General features: G+C 43.3%; 1 protein-coding gene across 2 annotated transcripts in view; it reads left to right on the plus strand.

The window, feature by feature from the left end:
- The window catches only part of LOC119155490 (phosphatidylinositol 3-kinase regulatory subunit gamma), an 82,126-nt gene extending 64,017 nt beyond the window's left edge, over positions 1-18,109 (plus strand). For both annotated transcript variants that reach the window (XM_037404246.1, XM_037404247.1), the window contains 9 exons: positions 696-807; positions 3,143-3,241; positions 4,686-4,866; positions 5,640-5,765; positions 6,531-6,673; positions 7,825-8,001; positions 8,829-8,903; positions 9,044-9,214; positions 10,681-18,109. In XM_037404246.1, the coding sequence (XP_037260143.1) occupies positions 696-807; positions 3,143-3,241; positions 4,686-4,866; positions 5,640-5,765; positions 6,531-6,673; positions 7,825-8,001; positions 8,829-8,903; positions 9,044-9,214; positions 10,681-10,882 (1,286 nt within the window). In that variant the 3' untranslated portion in view covers positions 10,883-18,109. The remainder of the gene's footprint in view (positions 1-695; positions 808-3,142; positions 3,242-4,685; positions 4,867-5,639; positions 5,766-6,530; positions 6,674-7,824; positions 8,002-8,828; positions 8,904-9,043; positions 9,215-10,680) is intronic.
- Positions 18,110-21,308: the final 3,199 nt, after the last annotated feature.

Genomic DNA, 21,308 nt, shown 5'->3' on the forward strand with positions numbered 1-21,308 from the left:
TAGCATCCCCTTTCCTGTGGTAAACACTTTATTTATGTAAAGTGGTACAGGCACTCTAATAATGACCTAATAGCCCCTTTCTCCTTCCTTTGTACCCTTATGTCCTGTAGTGGTTGGAAATTATGGCTTTTGCTCCTAACAGGAGCCTAAATGACAAATCTAGTATGAAACATGAGCCTTGGGTCTATGATGGGTATACCACTGCCCAGCCACCACTAGTAGCATTTTTCCCTCCGAAGAGGAGTTCACCCATTTGCTCATACGGGTTGGTATAAGGACTGGTGACACCTGAGCAACTGGAGTTTCACCGGAGTGGTGCAGAGTGCTCTCCAGGCTGTTGCTTTCAAACACAATACACTTTTGTAACTTGTCTGGAGGTTTAGGCGGTGATTGTCCTTGTAGTCATGACTGAGCCAGTCTTCCTTTTAACAAAAACTCATGTTTCCTCATACTCCTTCCCTTTCCGCTCCCTCAAGCACGTTTGGTTTGAGTACTAGGAAATCTGGAATCAGAGTGCAGCTGTTGACTTAAAAATTCTTTAAAAATTACAAATTCCATTTTATTTGAGAGAACTTGAAATCCAGGTTCAAGATGCGTGTTTTCTTTTGCTTCTTCACTGTCATGTTTCATTAATGATTTAGTGATTAATTTTCCCCGTTGACCTTTTTTTTTTTTAATTTGTTCTTCGTTTTCAGCTCTTCCTCCAAAGCCCCCCAAACCAATGACGCCAGTCAATACAAATGGAATAAAGGACAATTCCAGCTTCTCTCTGCAAGAAGCAGAGTGGTACTGGGGGGACATCTCAAGGTAAGAATACTAGTAAAATATATTAATTGAAATATGTTAATATGTGTTATTAAAAATAGAATAAGCCTGTTAGAATTCAAGAGAAAAAGAACATGCCCATTTCAGGCAGCACCTTACAGGAGGGTGATTGATGTTTCAGGACCGTACTTGGCAAAGCACCAAAGTTATTCAACTGGATTCAGGACTTGTGTTTAAGTTGGTACTGTTCTGGTGCAGATATTGCCAGTCTTGGTACACAGTTATTTTGAGTTTCTAAATTTCTGCAGATACACAGTGTCTTTAAAAAGAAAAAACTATTTTGCTCAAAAGAAATGTGTTTCTGAATGTGCTAGCTAATCAGGTTTTGTAAGCGTATGATGCTGGGATGCATGCAGTTCAGCAAAAATTCAGTAGGAGGCTTGCTCAGAATAAGAGTTGCGTTCTTAATTTTGGCTTCTTCAGTGTTTGGTTAAAATTGTATCTGTATTAATTTATTTTACATGGTGATACAAAAATAGCTCTTACAAATGCTATCCATCACCAGTTATACTAAGCAGCTGGTACAGACACGTACCAAATTAAGTTTTACCTCTCAAGGAAACCCTTTTCTATGAACTTAATAAAATAGATGGCTTGGGTTAGATTCAGCAAATGAAGTGCCAGTTCTATCATGCAATTAAGTATATAAAAACTGAAGTGTCCAGTCATCTTAAGGCACTTCTGAAGAGTTTAGGATTGTAAGGGGAAGCGTGAACATGCTGAGAGTGTGATCAGGAATTGCTCAAACTTGTGCACGTAATATTTTGAAACACTTTGTGAAATAGAGGCAAGAAAACAGTGTTTGCCACAGTAGTTCATTGAAGTTCTGAGAAGGGAAATAAAAGTTTTCATATCTTTATTGTACCACCCTTATCTTTATAAAGCAAACCCACATAGATCTTGATTTTGAAGGGCCTTGGCAATGATATTTTTTCTGTTAATTCTAAATTGAAGCAAAGTGGCAAAACCTGATCACAAAACCCACTAGACAGGGTTTGTTTAAAACTGTTTGATACTGATATCAGTTTGACTGTGGATTTGTTCCTCAGTTAACAATGTACATGATGGCAGGAGCTAATGCAGTACAAATCATACTGCAGTGGCTTTATTGGATTAAAATGTGATATATACACATGTAAAGATGGAATTGTTTATGACCCTAATTTGACAGCCAGCAGGTATGGACTGCAGTGGGCTGTCAGGGCAGGAGTCATGTTCTTCAGTCAAGAACTTGTGCTGAAAATTTTGTCACAAGCTCCAGGATGCAACTTAGAGGCATAAACCCAGGCCCTTAGATCATACCTATCCATTCAAAAAGGTGGTGGCCATTTGAATTAAGCGGGTGCAGCCTGTAAAGTGTTCTGAGAGGAGTAAGCAGATACGCATATGATGCTTAATAGGAGTCAGTTTTACTAACAGAATGGTTTTCAGGTAGCTAGATCAAAACTTAAGCTATTTTGTAAGAATGCTTTTGTTCCTTAGTATTTGATCAAAAAAGCCACTGTTGATTTTTCTTTGTAAGATTCAAGTAGGCTTCCTGCCTCACTCAGATAATTTTGAGGCTACCTGATAAACTTCAGTTTACAAATGATTGTATTAAAATGTGCTTGGTGCTTCTGAGAACTTGTGAGGGAGCTGTTATAAAGTGAGATATGTAATCTGGGTGAAATGGTCAAACCTGGCAAGACCCTTAACTCTTCAGCTGAAATAATTTTCTTAATGCTTACAGGTGCTCACTTTCACTGAAAGATTTCTTGATGTAGCTTAAAGCTCTGGACTCTGAGTATCCTTTTGCTTCAGTTGTAAATAAGGAAAAGTTGCACTGAAGCTAGCAAGGTTGTAGTGGTTTAAAACTACTGTAAATAAGCTCAGAGTTAAGCCGATAATGAGTCTCTTGAGACTAAAACTGTGCTAAACTCTACGGACACCTTTGGACTATGATGCTAGAGACCATTTCTTAAGAGGTCAGGACTGGCTTCTCAAAGGGCACCCATTTTCAGTGTGGACCTTAAAACCGGAGCAGATTACAGGGAAAGGTTGTGAGACTGAGACACAGCTGCTCCGGTTGCTTAAACAGAGAATTCTTCCTGAATGGCAGTTGATTGCAGCTGCTAGTTTTTAGTATAACGATGCAAGTTCTGACTTGCTTTAGATGGACTAAAAGACTGGAGAGCCTGAGCGTGAAGGAAGGTTGCCTCATATTTTGAAGACTGAACTCCTTATGCATGTTGGTGTTACTGGCCCCAGTATTGACACCTGTGACAAAGATGATCATGCCTTTAATGCTTCTAATTCTGCCTTCCCTTCCATTCTCCAGGGAAGAAGTAAATGACAAATTACGAGACATGCCAGATGGAACATTCCTGGTGCGTGATGCATCAACCAAGATGCAGGGAGACTACACTCTGACATTACGGTAAGTGTTGAGCAGTTGTAGTCCATGCAGTAAAACCCTGACTAACTAGTTGGTATACTATTGACAGCAGTGGCTGTGTAAAGGTGATGTGGCTCAAGTTGAGAGATGTTCCCAAAGGTACTGCAGATCACAGAATGAGCAAATAAATAGCCAGGTCTGATAGTTCTGTTCTGTGCATTGAATCATGTCCCTCAACTCTACTGTAAGGACCTCTGTAGATTAGATGGGACTCGGGGAGGAGAGCCACTCAGCAGTGCTTCATTGTTTCAGACCTGCTAAAGTAAAAGGTACTTACAAACTAAGGTGTTGATTAATGGGAGCATATCAAATATCTTACCAGCACGCTGCTCTGGAGAATTGAATGCGGTGCCTTTGTAAAAAGGGTATCTTCCACTTTCTGATCCAAAATTTAGGAAATATTGAATTGGAGCCGTGCTCCTTTCTTCATTAAAATTGCCTGCAAGGGGCAGACTTCCCAGAGCTGCCCCAGCTCTATCTGCTGCAGTTAGGCAGCAGACCTCATGTGACTAGCTGCTGGTGCCTTGCCCAGCCTGTCCAGCCGCCTGGCTCTACCAGGCTCCCAAGAGTGGTTGTTAAGAGGCAAATGAGTGAGGCACATAAGCCACAGCCTCTGTAGCACACCTTTGGGAGTTACTATGATATGGTAGATATTTGATCTTGCCATGATTTTCTGTTGTCTTAATGGCAGGTTTGACCCCAAGGGTGTAGTTTAAATTCTGCTTTGACTTCTCCCTTGAAGTTCCCAGCTTGTGCACTTAAGGTTTGGCATATTTGGTTATTTTGCTGAATGCAGATGTCTTTAGGAATGAAGATTGGGAGTGCAGGAAGGATGGGATATTGTCTAAACAGTCTGTAGGTGAAAAAAGGAAGAAATAAGTGCCATGTTTGTGGAAACCACTAGAATGTATAAATCTGGATAATGTAAAGTCCTAAACTTACAACTGTCTTGTAATCCTCAAAGGATTTTGTTTAGGTTTGTGTATCCTGTATTAGCATCCATAACTCAGAAGACTTGTTAATGGCTGTATAAACGTATACTCAGTTATATACTATCAGTGACCCCAAATTGCAGGAAATTGTGGCTTTGGGTTTTTATATGGTTCCTTTATTCAGCCTTCAGCATCCTCCTTTTCTCTTGCAAAACTTCTGGCAAAGCTAGGTATTAAATACTGTAAGCTGCCTCCAGAAGGAATGCAAAGGAAGAGATTTACTTTGGGCTTTGCTCCTGTTCAAATAATATCTGATGATAATTCTGTGTGTATTGACTCTTAAACTACCTAATATCTGCTAGTATCACATGAAGGTGTACAGTGTCAAAGCCACTTGCACAGGAATTTCACTGGTGTCTTTCTTAGCTGCAGTAGTGTTGAAGAGGGATAGGAGGTACACGGTAAAACCTCTAAATGACTGTACCACTTTACAGGAAGGGTGGCAACAATAAATTGATAAAGATCTATCATCGGGATGGAAAATACGGCTTTTCTGATCCACTGACATTTAATTCAGTTGTGGAACTGATTAACCACTACCGCAATGAGTCTCTTGCTCAGTATAACCCGAAGCTTGATGTGAAGTTGATGTATCCAGTGTCCCGGTACCAGCAGGTATGATCTTCATCAGCTGTTAGTGCAGAGAAGAAAAAAAATTGAAAATGTGTATACAATTGTTTTTTTATGTGAAGCCTGATTTTATTTTTTTTTAAACTGGAAAAAAAAGTGAGTTGTCACATTTGACTTCACTGTGTTCGTAATAATGGGTCTTTCAAATTGTCTAGCCCTTTGAGCTTCTTCATTTTACCAAGTTTCCAGTCTCCATCTGAGCAATCTAGTAGAGGAGTGAAACCCTGACATGCAGCAGACTTGAACCTCTCTGAGAAGCCTTGTGCATGGCTCGTACATGCTATGCAGCTGCTCACTCTGTGTATAACCATCTAAACTTCTCAAGAGTATTTTTTTATTCAGTAGCCCAAGATACTGTCTTCCATTAAGGAAAAAGAACTGCAGAGCTTTTATGGGGGGATGGACCAAAGCAAAACAAAACTCAACACTGCCTTTAAACTTCAGATTCCAAGAAATTCACTTCTTCCTTTCTCCAATAGGGGATTGATATCCGAGACCTAAGATGTAGTGTGTTTTTGGAAGCTTAGTATTTTGGCATGGTTTTCAGTGTCCCATAGTTCCAGTTCCTACTGGCTGTAAACTGTAGAACTTACTGCATGAAGGAAGGGGAATTAGATACAGTGTTTGTGTTGTGTAGAAACCTGATTATAAAAATGATGCTAATAGCTGTAAAATGCAAATGTGCCTAAGTGGACAAACAAATACTCTTAAGGAAAAGCTGCTTTGCTTCAAGACTTAATAGCTTTTTGTATGTACAGGATCAGTTGGTGAAAGAAGATAATATAGATGCAGTAGGCAAAAAGCTTCAAGAATACCATGCTCAGTATCAGGAAAAAAGTAAAGAGTACGACAAATTGTATGAAGAATATACCAGAACATCACAGGTTAGTTCTACTTCAGCTGTCTGTAAGTCTTTTTATTGTTGTTTGAAAAGTAAAGAAAATTATTTTAACCTGTTATGGCTAATAAAGGCAGTCCAAGGTCAGAAAATATAAGGAAAAACCTTAGTAAATTGTGGAGTAGAACAAGGTGGTTTCAAAGTTGATGGAAACAGTGAGTATTACTTGTTGCTGATAGTCCTAGAGGTATGGCGTGTGGAGCAAGGAAGAAAGAGAAGCTGAGCTTCCTAGCATAAGGTAGGGTGGAGAAGGCCATCGCCTACAAGCTTTGCATTGCACTGCAGACTTCCTTGGCTGCTGAGTATTTCTAGCTGCTCTGTGCTGCAATGAGAATTGTAGAGGGGTTTGTCCAGGTTTTTTGTGAAGTCGTGTTCAAATCAGATAGCAGATATTATGCATTAAGGAAGTGTGAATACAGTAAGTATATGGACTGCCTCTTGTAAAGTAAGATAGTTCATATATGGGGAGGAGGTTTGGCAGTGCTCCTGCAAAGTAAAATGGAAAATATGACAAATGTTTTGAGGGGTTTTCAGCCTAATAGAGAGCATCATGTTGGGGAGGAGGGTAGACTTACAGGGAGTAAGCCTTCCCTGACTCTACTCAGCCATTTGACTAAATTTAAAACTGATTAATCACATCTTGGCTTGCGAGGGGAGAAAAGTTCATCTCAGTCAATTTAGGGAACATAATTGAGTCTTGCATTGTCATCTGTATCACGAACAAATGATGAAGGACTCTTCCCTCACATAGGAAATTCAGATGAAGAGGACAGCAATTGAAGCATTTAATGAAACTATTAAGATATTTGAGGAACAGTGCCACTCACAAGAGCGATACAGCAAAGAATACATTGAGCGATTTCGCAGGGAGGGGAATGACAAAGAAATTGAACGGTAAGCTCTGAAGTTGTGTTTGCTTACAAGGAAGAACTAGTGTCCACATTGACACTCCCATGAAATACTTGTGTATAATATTGCATCATATAAAACACTTTGCCAACTCGCTATTTTCTCTGAGACCTTCCCCCAATGTGTCGGAACCTTCCTTCAGTTAAGCCCTCTTCTGCCAAGGAATTGCATTGTAGGCAGAAGAGGTGGGAGCCCCCTGGATTATTCTCTCAAATTCAGAAAATCGAGATACTGTGGTGAGGACCAGGAAAGGATCAGGAAATAAAAATTTCATTTGCTTATGCCACTTTTATTTGGATTTGCTCAGAATATAATTCAGAAAAATGTTTACTTCTAAATAGTGAAATGTACCTGGGTCTGGTAAATGTCAGTTCTGGTAATTTTCAAGGATGATCAGTATTTAATTGCTGCTATTTGGTAGTGGGTAGTGGTCATCTAACAGAAGTTCAGTAAGGGCAATTTGAAATTGCCCTTCTGTGAAGGTACCAGCAGAAAAAGCTGTATCAGGGCCTTTGAAGCAAGGCAGAATACCTAATGACACAGTGCTTTGTGAATCGCTAGAGGGTAAACCTTAAGGAGATTTTTAGACTGAAAACAGTTACCCATAACAATCTTATGCAATTGTGGTGCTTCATTCTGACTAAAGATCAATTAACAGGGGAAATACGTAATTTTCCTGAATTGTACCAAACCTGCAAACTAACCTCAAATGAAGAGACAGGCAGCATTACTTCCTGGTAGTGCTTGATCAGTAAATGAAGTCTACATTTGAAATCTTGCTAGTACTGATACCTATGGTGGGATTACATAATTGATGTACCAAAAAGTGTATCTGACACTGAAGGAGGAATCTGTTCTAGCTTACCCTTCTAGAGATAGTTATTTCCTGCATCTCTGCCAGAAGGAAATCGATTAAGGTAAACTGAAGGTTCAAACTATGCAAAAGGGTGGTAGGCCTTCTGGCAAGAAGTCTTTTCTGGCACTCCTACAGTAATTATGTTAAGATGAGGCAGTCAAAGGGAGGAGCTGCTGTTACAGTAGTGCTTGTGATGCTCTTTTATGTAAGTGCTACTGGTAAGGTTCAGCCCTTCTGGACTGGCTTGACCTCACCTTTCAAATATTACACTTATTTGCAGGATAATGATGAACTATGAAAAATTAAAATCACGCCTGGGTGAGATCCATGATAGTAAAATGCGTCTGGAACAAGATTTGAAGAAACAAGCTCTGGACAACAGGGAGACTGATAAGAAAATGAATAGTATCAAGCCTGACCTAATTCAGCTCCGCAAAATCAGAGATCAGTATCTTGTGTAAGTAAGCCTGACCTGTACCTCAAGAATAATGTCTCTGATGAACCTGATTAATGACTGTTTCCATCAGGATAATGGGAATTTAATTTTCTTTTCATAACCTAAGTTCTGTGAGCGCTAAGGTACTACGTTCTGGCGTAGGATGTCTGGGTAATTGGTTGGCCTCTTCATGACTTCATTACTTAAAGAGCCTGCCACAACTAGGTTCACATTCTGCAACTCCTGTAAATAAATCCTTTAAGATAAAGGAGTTACAAAACCTGTGCCCACTAACACAATAGAGGTTAGTATTTTTTGTGCCAGGTGTGGCAGATGTTGCTTGTACCTACCCTTGATTTCACTGACACACTGGTTATCCAGCTCCTAATGTCGTGCATTGGGCTGGCCTCGGTGTGCTAGGATTCTGGCAGAAGACAGAGGGAAACACAGTGTCTCAGAAGGCAATGTTAGGAGGTCAGAAGTAGTCAGTGGCAACACCCATTTTGTTTTCCCAAGAGAAGCCGGCAGCTGTCACCATTTGTATTGTTTCCTTTCTGGAGTGCACTGTGCGGAGGCAGTACTTCTTCCTCAGCTCAACGCTCCTCTTTCTCCATTTAAAAGGTTGCTTCTTTTTGCTTTGTCATCCAGTAAAGGAGGCATCTCAGAAGATGGTGCAGGGAAGTGCTCTTACAGAATCTAGGGTCTTTCTATGGCTTTTGCTAATGGAGAGCAAACTGAGCTCCAGACTGTTTCTTTGTGGGACCTTGTGTTTGAGGTTCAGCTTGCTCAGTAGGAAAACCTGTACTTGTGCTCTGAAGTAACATATTAATACACTCTTCTTCTGGCAGATGGCTCAATCACAAAGGGGTGAGACAGAAGCGAATCAACGACTGGCTGGGGATCAAAAATGAAAATATTGATGAGTAAGTGTCACTATATGTGATTTTACTGAAAAGTGTTCCATTAACAAGTGTTTTCTCCTGTAGGGGTTGGTAATGCAAAAGTTTCTCAGTAAAAGACTGTAGAAAAAAGGAAGGACTAACAAATTTGTCCTCTTTTTCAGCACCTACTTTGTGAATGAAGAAGATGAAAACCTGCCACATCATGATGAGAAGACTTGGTTTGTTGGGGATCTCAACCGTATCCAAGCAGAAGACTTGCTCTGTGGGAAACCTGATGGAGCATTTTTAATTCGTGAGAGTAGCAAGAAAGGATGTTATGCTTGTTCTGTGGTGTAAGTCCATTTTCCTTTTTGTTCTAACTACTCAATAAATCTCAACCACAGCTCGCTATTTTGGAGAACAAAAGCCAAACCTAGCTAGGCCTGCCCATTGGAATGTGTTACATGTTTGCAGGAAGAGTAGCATGGTAAAAGCTTTGTTGCAAAAATGTATTTTGATTGTGCAGTAACTGTAGTCCTAGTAGTCTCTTCAGTCACCACAGTAGCTAATACACAATTCTGAAGTATCCCACCTTGAAGCTCTGCAGTCATAACTAAATTAAGGCCAAATTCTCCCATATTCTTCCCTGCTAAGGAACACACGGGAAGAATTAAAACAGGGCTATAAAGCTGTAATGGCTTCCATTCTCATTTTCAGACGTGCCTAACTCTTTGCATGAAAAGCATGGCCAATGCTTTCTCTCGTATGTTTAAGATAATGGTGATGCTTCAGAGGGGGCATTATTTGTGAACAGTGGTTTCTATGACACTCGCGTAGCCTTTCATTGATTTCTTGTGTTTCACTTCTTCATTTTATGCTGGTGTAATGGAGGTCAGAAATACTCTGATTCTGTTATCTAAAAATCCTTCAAGCCTGTTCTGGAGTGCGAAATGGCTTTCACTGATATATTTCACATGAGGTTAATTGCTTCTGAAAGCAAGTTAGAGAAATGAATATGTGAAGGTATATCACCTCAAGGTAACTGAAGATTGTAGTATCTGCTGTGTTCAAGATCCTGTTTGTCACAGTCACTGAAGCAATGGGTTCATCAGATACTTTCTCTTGGTTGGTATCATACTACAAGCTAGCAAATGATGGCATAACGTAAGCTGTTCCTACGTGTGACTTGGATGGCAATAGGCTCCAGCATAGGGATTACATAATGCTCCATCTTTCTGGCAGATAAGTTTTTCTAGCAGCTTTGGAAATACTGTGTTGCAGTGACTGTTTTGCCAAGTTAGGGACTCAGTCGCTATGACTTCAGATAATGAGCCAGCTTGAACCCGTGCCATGCTTAACATTAAAAAAAATGCGCACTGAAGGTTAGCGCTGCATTTCATGAAATACTCTGTAGGTCCTAACAATTGGTGGGGTTTGGTGTCTTTCCTTAGTGGATAGGTTTCCAGATGAGTTGAGCACAAAGGCGTTGCTGACTTCAGGTGCTTATCTTCTTGGTTAAGCTCTTGACTTCCCCCCCCCCCCCCCCCCCCAAGAAACATTTGGAGAACAATGCAGTAGGGAATTGTACTGCTAGGATAGAAGAGGCCTCTTATGTGGATTATTATGCAAGAGTGTTTAATCGCATGCCCTGAAGCACTGTTTCTTCACAGACTATATTAATCTCCTCTTCTTGCATCTGCTGGGTCCTCCATTATGTAATTTAGTGACTGGCAGGGTTGCTGCATTAGTTAATTGTTAATAGACTGTCACTTTGGGTTTGTCCTTTGATGTTCAACTCTCCTGTTTCCTTTCCTTGCAGAGCTGATGGAGAAGTGAAACACTGCGTGATCTACAGCACTCCAAGAGGTTATGGGTTTGCAGAACCATATAACCTGTACAGCACACTCAAGGATTTGGTTCTTCATTACCAGCAGACATCCCTTGTCCAACACAATGATTCCCTAAATGTCAGGCTTGCCTATCCTGTCTACGCACAGATGCCCCCCTCTCTCTGCAGGTAAATTTTGGGGAGGAGGAAAGCGTTGGCTATCTTGGATTCTTTTCTACGATTTTTACTAGAACTTGGAGGGCATTCTTTCTCCTTAGACTGCTTGTTTTGCACAAGAAGTGATTCTGTGAATGTGAATCAAAGAGGCCTAGCAGCAACAAGACGACAACTTGGGTGTAGGTGTCCTGGTGCTACCTTAAAAGCTCAGCTGTGCTTTTACACTGATACTTTTGTTTCCTTATGAGGGGAATAAACTCAACCCGTACAAAAATACTGGAAGCAAAACATCGTTTTGTGGAGATAATTTTTGCCAGGCACCTTCAGTGGAACTTCTAATTGGATTTTGTTTTCTCTTGTTCTTGTAGAGACAATTTGAAGCCTCTGTCTGAGGCATCAGTAATGTCTTTCAGTCTTAAACTCCCAAGAAACTAGGGGGGAAACTCTACCGCAGCAATTCTTCTCTTAATTTTAGCAGCTTCACTGCGATTCAGCCGAACTTCCAAAAGAGGGCTTGTCTTGAGGTAGCATGGAATTTGGTGAGAGAAGACCAAAGGAATTATGGGAAAGCTTCAGGTTTTTATTTAAATGGAAAAATGCTTGTAAAGAAAAGTTGCTTTATTTTTTTTGCCAACAGTAACAAAGTTTTGGTTTCAATGGCACTACAGGTCTTCACTTAAAGGAAACATTTATAACCAAATTGAACACACCAAAACTTTGTTCCTTGCTAGATTGAGCACTTATGGGGAAGGTTGCGTTAGCATCCGCACACACGTTCTACACCAAAACTTGAAAAAAATAAAAGGAAAAGCTAAACATTGTGTGGCTTCAAAACACTAAATTTGTCTGATCTGATGTAATCACTCATTCTCATCTTTCCTCACCCCCCTTCCTCCCATTCCTCAGCTTGGGATTCTGTTTTCAGTTTTTAACGATACTGTGCTTCGGAATGTAAACCAGAATGAAGCTTGCACTCACCTGTTGCAGTTCTCTTGCTGAACAATGACAGACTCTGGTAATGCTTGATTTTTTGGTATAGAAGAGGTAGGTGTAATCAAATGCTTCTGGATGGCTTATTGTACCAAATTCTTTCATGAGGTGTAGTCACTTCCAGTTGTATAGAAGGAAGCATGCTAATTATAGATCTCCTCTGATTTGTTCTTTGCAAGCGAAGTTCTGAACTCTCACACCACTGGAGCCAAGCAAGATTTTACACTGGCATAATCTGAATTCCCTTGTAGTTATTTTGGGCATGATGCAAAACACAGGAAGGAAGAGAACTGTACTACTCAGTTATTGGATGTCTGCTACCATCCTTTGGCAGGGGCTGCTGTCAAACACTGGAGTGGGTAGTCCTGGGCTTCATCAAGTATAGCAATCATCCAATAAATCTCCTCCCTGGAAAGTACACAAAGCAGCTTATTTCCATTCCTTAAGCTTCTAAGATGAAAAAGAGCTAAGTTTGGCAAACTGAACCACTTGGCATCAAAGCACAACTGGCGAAGTAATTGTTCAGTGTGCAACCTTGAAAGTTACTTTTGTTCGTGTTACTGGAAGCGGTTCACTTGCAATGCACCCATTGTACAGGACAGGAAGCAGACAGTCATGCAGGTCTGAGAATGCTCTAGACCTGTTTCTGACCCTGGGGCTGATTTCCTGTTCAAATGCGTGGGTTTTTTTTTTTTCTATAATGCCTGGGCAGTACTGCTAGGCTTGTTGACGTTTAATGCTTACACTAGAAGCATTATTTTGCTGAATGGCATGAATTTGCAAGCAGGGAAGTGACAAGGCTGGAGCGCTGGCAGCCATTGCAGGAAGGGTAGTCTGGTTGCCTGGCGTGCCTGTGAGATGTTTTATTTTGCACTAATGACCCTGACACATCCCAGGCGCTTTCTAATCAGCCAGAGTGCAATCTTCAGGCGAAGAATTCTGTAGATGCCACTTTTCTAATTAAATGAAACACTGCAAAATCTAACCAAAACTGGGTGAGAGGAGAAGAAAATTCATGCAAGCTCCTATGTCAATGACCTACATCTGCTCATGTGTCCTTTCTCTCCCACTTCCCCAAGAAAAGGAAAAGAGGCGTTGCCTTTGCTCTTAGTGAAAATCTTGAATGGATTCCTCAGTGGTATATGGACATGGAAATTTTTGTCTTTAAAGGAACTTGCCCTACCTCTTGGATAATTTGCAGTTCTAATCTGGTAGCTGTAAAGCTGTCATTCTTACACCTCTTGTGCATCTAACATTCCTTTGGTACTGGGCTGAGTCCAGATGCCTGATGAGGGAAATCGGTTCAAAGGCACAAATGATAGCCAGGTGCCTCATGCTGGTGGAAAAACCTGTGGGAGTGGAGTGTCTCTTTTTCTCTGCCCTTGTGATCTCTCCTTGTGGGCTCTCCTCTTATTTGCAGTGTTAATATCTGAGGCTGATGGGGCATGTATTTCTGATCTCTGTTTTTGTGACAGAGACAACCTGCCTGAAGTGATTCACATTTATCCCATTTTTAAGGTAGGGATCAGTTTTGTTTTAAACAAGTGCAGGTCTACTTTCAGGCTCATAAATCCTGGCACACCCTCAAAGTACCAACAGCAGCAGGATAGCAAAGCGGGGCTGTCTGAAGTTTCCCTGTAGTGGAATCTAACTGATCCTGTGAGGTCTTGGTCCAGGCTCCTGCCCCAGCTCTGCCAAGGTAAATACAGTGTAATTCTACTGGCATCTGTGAAAGTAGCTTGGCTTTATAGTAGTGTGAGTGAGTTGGGATTTTTTGCCCCTCGCTCTCTGAGATCTCTTCGCTGATCACAGGTGATGTATTTGCTGTGAATGATGCACTCGGAGCCAATAAGCCATCTTGAAGCATTGTTTGAAATTCTGTTTTGCCCAAACCTTCAGATCAGGAATATGGGCTGGCTAAGCTTGTGTTCCTTGTGTTTGGCTCCGTTACCCTCAGTGGTCTTTCTGAGGTTGTCTTTTGCCTCTGTATCTCCGTGTTTTGTTTAGGCACCTGAAGTCCCAGCTGCTGTGATTGCTTCCCTTTGACTGTCAGATACTATTGCACAGATTCTTTTTTGCATCCATTTTGTGCTCATAGAGCAAATAAAAATGGGTATAAAACCAACTGACACGTGTAGCTGGTGTGATCCACAGAGCGAGGGCTTGGTCCTGCTGCGCTTGTTGTGCTCGGCCTAATTCTGTTTCCTCAGTGGTGTTAGACCTGGGAGAAACCCCGTGCGTTCCTGCGGCTGTTCTACACTCGCATGACTGAGAAATCAGAAATGGGCCTGTGAGGTGCAGGATTACACCCTAGTGCGAAAAGCAGCTGTTAAGCCTAAAACAGATACAGGAAAGATCAAGGCAAAACAAAGGAACTAGAATTCCTTTAAAACAGTAAGGTGTGAGAAGATCTTCATTTTAAGAGTCAAAAAAATCAGGGGGAAAGGGGGGGAAAGTCTCAGTGTTCTAGCAGCAGTCTGTTATCAGACTGCAGTTAGAGGAGTACTGATCTCATTGACCCATATTGTATTAAATATATATGTAGGGTTAAATAACTTTTGCACAGTGTTAAATGGTGGGGGGCGGGGGGCGGGGACGTTGAAACTCGAATATGCACAGTTTCTTCTAATCTGTTTTGAAGTATATTTGCAGGGATCAGGGGTGATTCAGTATTTTGTATTTGTATGGATGCAAATCAAGCCTGCTTCCACAGTTGTCATTGGCCCCATTGCGTCAGCCACGAGTGCCATGTTTTTGAAGTTTAGTAAGTTACAAATCTTTTCCCACTGATTTCTTTATGGATTACAGGTAACCCTAGCATGGGAAGAACCCACCTAGAAATAGAGAGATGCCCCAATAGATACTTCGCTAGTATGTGAAGCAGTAATATGTGATTGTCCGCCTTCTGCTGCTGGAGTGCTCTAGGTTTGGGGGTTGTATTGATCTTTTTTTTTGTTCTTTCTCATCAGGAGTGGATTGAGTCACTGCTTTGCACCATTAGTAGTTGCAATCTAGAGTTATATCCAGTACAGCCCTCTGTTTTATGCCAAAAATAAAATGCTCTTTCCACGCTCATCTCTCTTGATGTGGCAGATGGTCAGGAAGTTTTCCATTTAACGTGGTGGGCCTGATTGTTTTCTCACTGACACACTAAGACTGTAGTCAGTGTAGACTAAGACACCAGACTTCTACAACCGAAAGCCATTTCCAGGAAAAAAGTTTGTACTCAATCATACCTGCATTCTAGTCACAGCAGGGCAAAAATCAAAGTCTGTCCTTCACAAAGCCAGGCAACTGTAATGGGGACTGTGGACAGTTGGTGCTGTTTTGGGGATGACAGGAGAAGGAGGAGGGTCTTGGTTGCCCCAAATCCTGGGCTCTCTGTAGGCTTGGGTGGCACCGTGTCTAACTGAACGCTGTGGCTGTTTAAAACAGCAGAATTGCTATAGGAATGTCACACCTTAAGTTTGGAAAAGCCCCTTATTTGGTACTTGAACAATCTTGCTTCTGTTTTTGAATGTCTGTTTATTTTATATTTTTGTTACACTAACAGGGAATAAAAATCTGAAATGTTAGTGAGTCTTGTATGCTTGCTGCATTGTGCAGACATGAAACAGGTACTGCTTGTGGATCAGGAGGGGTAAGAGACAGGTTCAAAATGCAGTTTTACAAAGCGCTATGATGGGTTGGGGGTTGTTTTGTTTAGATCATATTTAAAATCAGGTTTTCTTACATGTAGTTTCCTTATGTTGATTTTTCAACCTCTGCTTTTGGAACGGCAAAATCAAAGTAACATTCCCGAAGAACAAAGATGCTGTGAGGGGAGGGGGGGTTAGGCTTGCTCAAATTCAGTGTTCAAAGCAAATAGCTTTAATGAAGAGGAAGGGTCAGCATCCTAAAGCATCCCTCTGGTTGTAGTTCAGCGAAGCAGTAGACTGACAGTGAAGTAGGATCTCCGCCTTGAACCATGAAAGAAAGAGGTGATGCCAGAGCAGACCCTTCCCTTTGGAATAATCTCCTTAAATGCATTGCAAGGAGATAGTTAGGGAATTAATAGGAGTCCTTAAGGAGTTGCTCTTTTTCCTGTATTGGAAGGGAACTTGCATTGCTAATCCCCTTGTTTCCCTTGGCACAACGTGTGCAGCCAGGAGAAGGGAACAGAGTTACTAGCCCAAATAAACGCAGGCCTGCTCGTGAAGCAGCTCGGCTAGTTAAGTACTGCGTGAGGAGTAGCTTTGGATGGGGTTAGATGAAGTTTGTCCAACATTTTTTGTGAATCTTGCATTCTGTGAGCAGAAATACTTTCCACCGAATGGGAAGGAAAAAAAAAAAAATCTCTTCAAATCTTTTCAAGTCCTTCCTGTTTGTTCACAGGGGCAGATAGGGAGCTTTAGCTTGTTAACTGTTTAGATGATGACAGTGCTTGAAGTGCTGGTCTTTGGGGCTGGCTGCATACAATTAATGCAGAATTTGCATTTTTTTAATTGCTATTGGCATAGACTCGCCATATTTTATGACTAGACTCACCATTTTTTCTAAAATTTGCCTTTAAAACATGTAATATGAGCTTCAGAGGCAAAAAAAACCCACCAAACAACAGAACAAACAAACGGGCCCTTATTGGTAGAAAAAACGCCTTGTTGATCAACCTGTATTAGAGAAAGCAGCTTTAATTTCATGCCCCCCTCCACCACCTTCCCTTGGAATTGCTTCTGTGAGATCGGCGTTGGCAAACAGGGTGGGGATATTTCCCCATGTGTTTCGCAGCGCCGTACCCATGCGCTTTCCAAGTGCTCGTAGCAAGGGGCTCGGGATCATTTGGAAAAATGATTGCATCCAAAGACAAAAAAAGTCTCCGAGGGTGAATATCACCCCCCGGCATGAGTCTCGTCACTTCAGGGGAGTTGTAGGATGCTGGGGCCAGCCAAGAGCTGCCCCTGGGTCTCTGTCGGGCGTGGTGGGGGTTTGTGGTTGGTCAGCTGGCTGGGGTTTTGGTCTTTTTTGTTTTCGTGAGTGACTTCTACATCCAGCAAAGATATGTTTGATGAAACCTGTTAATTTTGTATATCTGGCTGTTTATTGCACCACGAGATTGTAATGGTCTGCATCATCTGTGTGTGTGTGTGTGTGTGCGTGCGCGTGTGTGTATATGTACTGTATGTATATAGATATATGTAAAATATATTCACGTACACATTTATATGCATTAGCTGTAAGTGGCACTGCCCCTTAAAAATAAAACAAAATTCACTGTTAGCACATTCTGCCATGTGTTTAGGCAGAATTGGGTTTGTTTTTGTCAAATGAAAAGGAGTTTATTGTGTTCATCTTGCATATGTGCTTCTGAAATGCTGAACTCTGGATCTTTCTTGGGGGGTTACTACTCTATTTGTAAACAGAATTGAACTGGGGTGTTATCTACTCTGGGACAAAGCAATCAACTTTGTTCCAAGCAAAGGTTTAGCAAAAGAAACCCTCTTGCTCTCCCACAAGATGCAATGAACGTTTGCACGTTTGAGCAGACCCCCAGACCCCCCCTGTCCAGAGCTGATGTGCAGTGGGTGGTGGTGGTATGTGTCCCTTTGTGAGTGGACTCTTTGTATAAGGTGTGGTTCAATGTAAAGCATGAGTGGGTGTTTGATCTTGTATCGAGGGCTGAAATAACAGCACACTCCTTTGTACAACCTTTGCATTAATGTTTCTGCTTTTCTTTGACTTCTATTTTCTTTAAGGGAAACTGCATCTGTTAAGAACCTGCTTCTCCAGAAGCTATTGCATTATTTTGTTTTCCGGATGAATTCCAGCATGTAACTTTGGTACTCTTGTTTGTTATTTGTGTAAAACCTGTTCTTCTGTCGTTTATGGTGTAGTGGGCGGGGGGGGGGGGGGAGGGGGGGGGGGAGGGGGAGAAAAAAAAAAAGGAATTCATGTAGTTTAACTTTTGAAGAAAAGAAACAAACTGCTTCATAAGGAAACCAATTGTATGTTAGTGTTTTCAGACAAGTCATCCTGTAGTTTCTAGCTCAGTAATGCAACACTGTACTTGTCACCAGGTGTGTTACAATTTTGCTGTACTTTCTTTTACCTAGATGGTTGGGCTTTTAAATCCCAGACACTAAGCATCCTGGGCCTACTTGCTCTAGATAAAAAAAAAAAAAATGCAATAAAAAAAATTGCAATAAAGCACATTGACATGTAATGTTTTAAAGGATGTACTGACAGCTGTTTCTAATAAATTCAGAACTGCAGCGTGGTTGGGCTGTCATGGTGTTAGCTGTGTTTGTGTCTCTCAGCCAAGGCCATGAGCATCATCTTTAACAGAGGCTTTAAAAAAAGAAAGGCTTGCAGAGGGTCCAGTTCACTCTCGGCTGCAGCTGAAGCAGCCGGGCCCCAAAACCCTCTCAGGGCTCTGAGGTAAGGAATACATGTAGCACATGCACACTCTTTAACGGAGTCTTTCCTCTGTTCCTTTTACAGCATCTTTAGAGAGAGCAGGAGCCATCAGCAGTGTTCTTGCATGTCTCACTGCTGCTTCTGCCATCAGGGAAGAACTGTGTTTGGTGATGCCACTCCTGGTGCTGGGGGGAGAGGGGGAGCCTGCCGCACTGAAGCAGCCTTCCCAAAGACCCAGCTCAGCTAGATCAATTGTCATAAATCCTTAATTGTGCAGGAGTTTTGAGAAATCACAATTTGCTTTCCCAGTTCCTTTGTGAGTGCCAGGCACTGGGGTGACTGAAAAATCAGTGAGTTTGTGGGTGCTGTTGCTGATCCTCTTCCATTTCAACCGCAGGTGTTAGCAGGAGGGTCCCAGCATGCGTGGGGGGTGCAGCAGTGGTGATGTAGCTGAGCTGCAGGCACTGCAGTGGTGCAGCTGCTCACCCACAGCCCTCGGATTTACTGTACCAGGCTGGGACCGCACAGCCCTCCCTTGCAGCCACGGGCACTTGGGGAGGGGGCTGTTACTACAGCAGAGGTGTGTCTTCACCCTCTGAGTCTCAAGAGCTGCTGGGGAGAAGCCCAAGTCACACAGGGCAGCCTGAGGGTGGCTGGCCAAGGGCTGGTGGCAAGGGTGAAGCTGGGGCAGCTTCACCCCTCAAACCTGGGAGTTGGGTAGGGTGCCACAGCAGCAGCATCCTCGGGAAAATTAGAGCAGGGGCAGAAGTGGTCTGTGCATGGCTTGGCTGGCTGGCGTTGCAAATGGCTCGGTGTTTTTGCAACCCTGTGAGTCAACGTTTTTGCAGACTGCTGAGCAACGTTTTTCCAACCTGCTGAGTCGACCATGTGAAAAAAAAAAATGCTGTGGCAGCATTTTCTCACATTGCTGAGTAAGCCTTTTTGGTTGCTGAGTCAGCACTGCCTCCATCCCCTGAGCCGCAGGCCCCTCTGCCAGCAGGCGGGGAGCACCAACAAGGGCAGAAAGGCCCCTGGCCATGGTGCAGGGGAGCGGGCAGCACCCGTGTGGACCCTGAAGGCTTGCCCAGGTGTCCTTATCTTTATGCCCAGCGAGGAGTACCCTGAGGTCGGGTATCCTCTGCCTGCAGGGATGGGGCACGGTGCCGCAGGGATGTGGCCAGCCCAGAAACATCACCTGGAGGTATCAGGAGCCATGTGGCTGCTGACGGACAAGCTGTGGGTGTTGTGAGCTGGTGTCTGCTGCATCGACACCCTGGGCACCCACGTGGGAGGAGAGCGAAGGGAAGACACGGGTAAGAAACTGGAAGGACTCTGAAGGTGTTCCTAGGGACGGGCTTTTTTTTTTATTATTATTCAATTTATTTCTTTTTAATAAAGGCTAATGAGGTAGAATTACAGGAAAGATGTAAGTCACTAATTGGCGAATCATTTTTCAGGGCTTTGCCAGATGGTTCATTTCATTATGAAAACATTACAGCCGGGAGCTGGCGTAGGAAATTTCCAAGCAGCCGTGCTGACTAGATGGAAAGAAAAACACCTCCTAGCTCAGATGTCGTCTTGGAGAAAGGGCAGATCCCCGGGATTTTTCCATCCTTGGCAATGCCACAGAGCTTCCTGCAAGTCCCCTGGGTTCCCCACCCCCCAGTCACAAGCAGGACCACTCCTGGGGGCAGGCGGTGGCCTGGTACCACAGGGCAGGGGTGTGGGATGGAGGGACAGATGCCCCTGGGAAGCTTTCATGGGATTCCTATTCCCCCAGCGCAGGAGCCAGTTGTAGTGGGAGATTCATGGGATGATCTTGCTCATGGGAAAAAAATCTGGGAAAACCCCCCAGCCATTTCCAAAAGCCTTCCCTACCCCAGCCAAATGCCTTGATGTAGGACATCAGTGTTTAGTTCAGACCATCAGCGTTCGGTTTGAAAGCCATGGACTTACTGCAGCAACCAAGCTGCTCTTCTCCTTGGTTTCAGCTCTCAAAATAGGCTTATTTTAGTCTAGCAGTTTAGTTTAATAGGCACGGTGTTGCTGGGCAGCAGGAGCAGCATAACCACCAGCCGTAGCTCACAGTACCACAGACACGTTCATAAATGAATGGCAAGGGAGATGAGGTGGGCTGCAGAGCCTGAGCTGCCCAAAATGGGGGTGGGGGTGGGGGGTGGGTGTCCCTGTGGAAACCACGAGGGACACGGCTGCCTGTCCCCTCCGTCCTGCTCCAACATGCACGGCCAGTGCATGGAACCCATCAGGCTTGTCTGCTACGAGCGAAGCAGCCGAGCATGGAAATGCAGCCGGGGTGGCTTTTTGTCACACCGGTCCCTACTGTGACTGAGGTCTGGGTGGGTGGAAAGGTGCCCCAGAAGGAGGGTGCAGTCTGCACCCCCTGGGAGTGGGATCCCCCAGGGATGTACGGGCTGGTTGAGCCCCGCGGAGACAGGAGGAGGATGGAGGAACGTTCGCCCCAGCCACGAGCACAATTCTTCCCAGTGAGATGGGGGATGCAGCATTTCCCTCCCCACAGGGTCCAAGCCTGGAGCGGGGGCCAGCAACCTTCAAGTAAACCAATAGATTAGGGTTGGCCACGGACCCAGAATCCCCATTTCATGGGAAATCTCGTTATCTCACTCAGAGTTTCATCCAAATCGGAGCAAAATGTTAAAATACAAAATACAAAAAATAAAATACAATCCTTCCAAGGGGAAAAAAGGACCCAACGCAACAATTTTGGTTCAGTTGGCGCAGTCCCATGCCAGTGTTAGCCCTTCTGTGTGCCCAGGGAGGGCTGAACGATGGAGGCTTCATCCTAACTGAGATAAACTGCTTCACTGCCTACTGCTTTCTCCCCGAATTTTCATCAGATCTGCACTTTCTGATGGCAGAACCTTCTCCCCCGGGGAAATCAAATTGGCTTTTGTGGAGAAATGATGGGTAGGGGACAAGCTGCCAGGGCACCCTCTGCATGACTGCTTTGTGATCTCTGCAGGACAGGCCACGGTGGAGCAGTGGAGAAAAGGCTGCAGAGCGCCAGCCCGGGCTGCTGC

Source organism: Falco rusticolus, chromosome 11, assembly GCF_015220075.1.
Source record: "Falco rusticolus isolate bFalRus1 chromosome 11, bFalRus1.pri, whole genome shotgun sequence".
Classification (NCBI taxonomy): domain Eukaryota; kingdom Metazoa; phylum Chordata; class Aves; order Falconiformes; family Falconidae; genus Falco; species Falco rusticolus.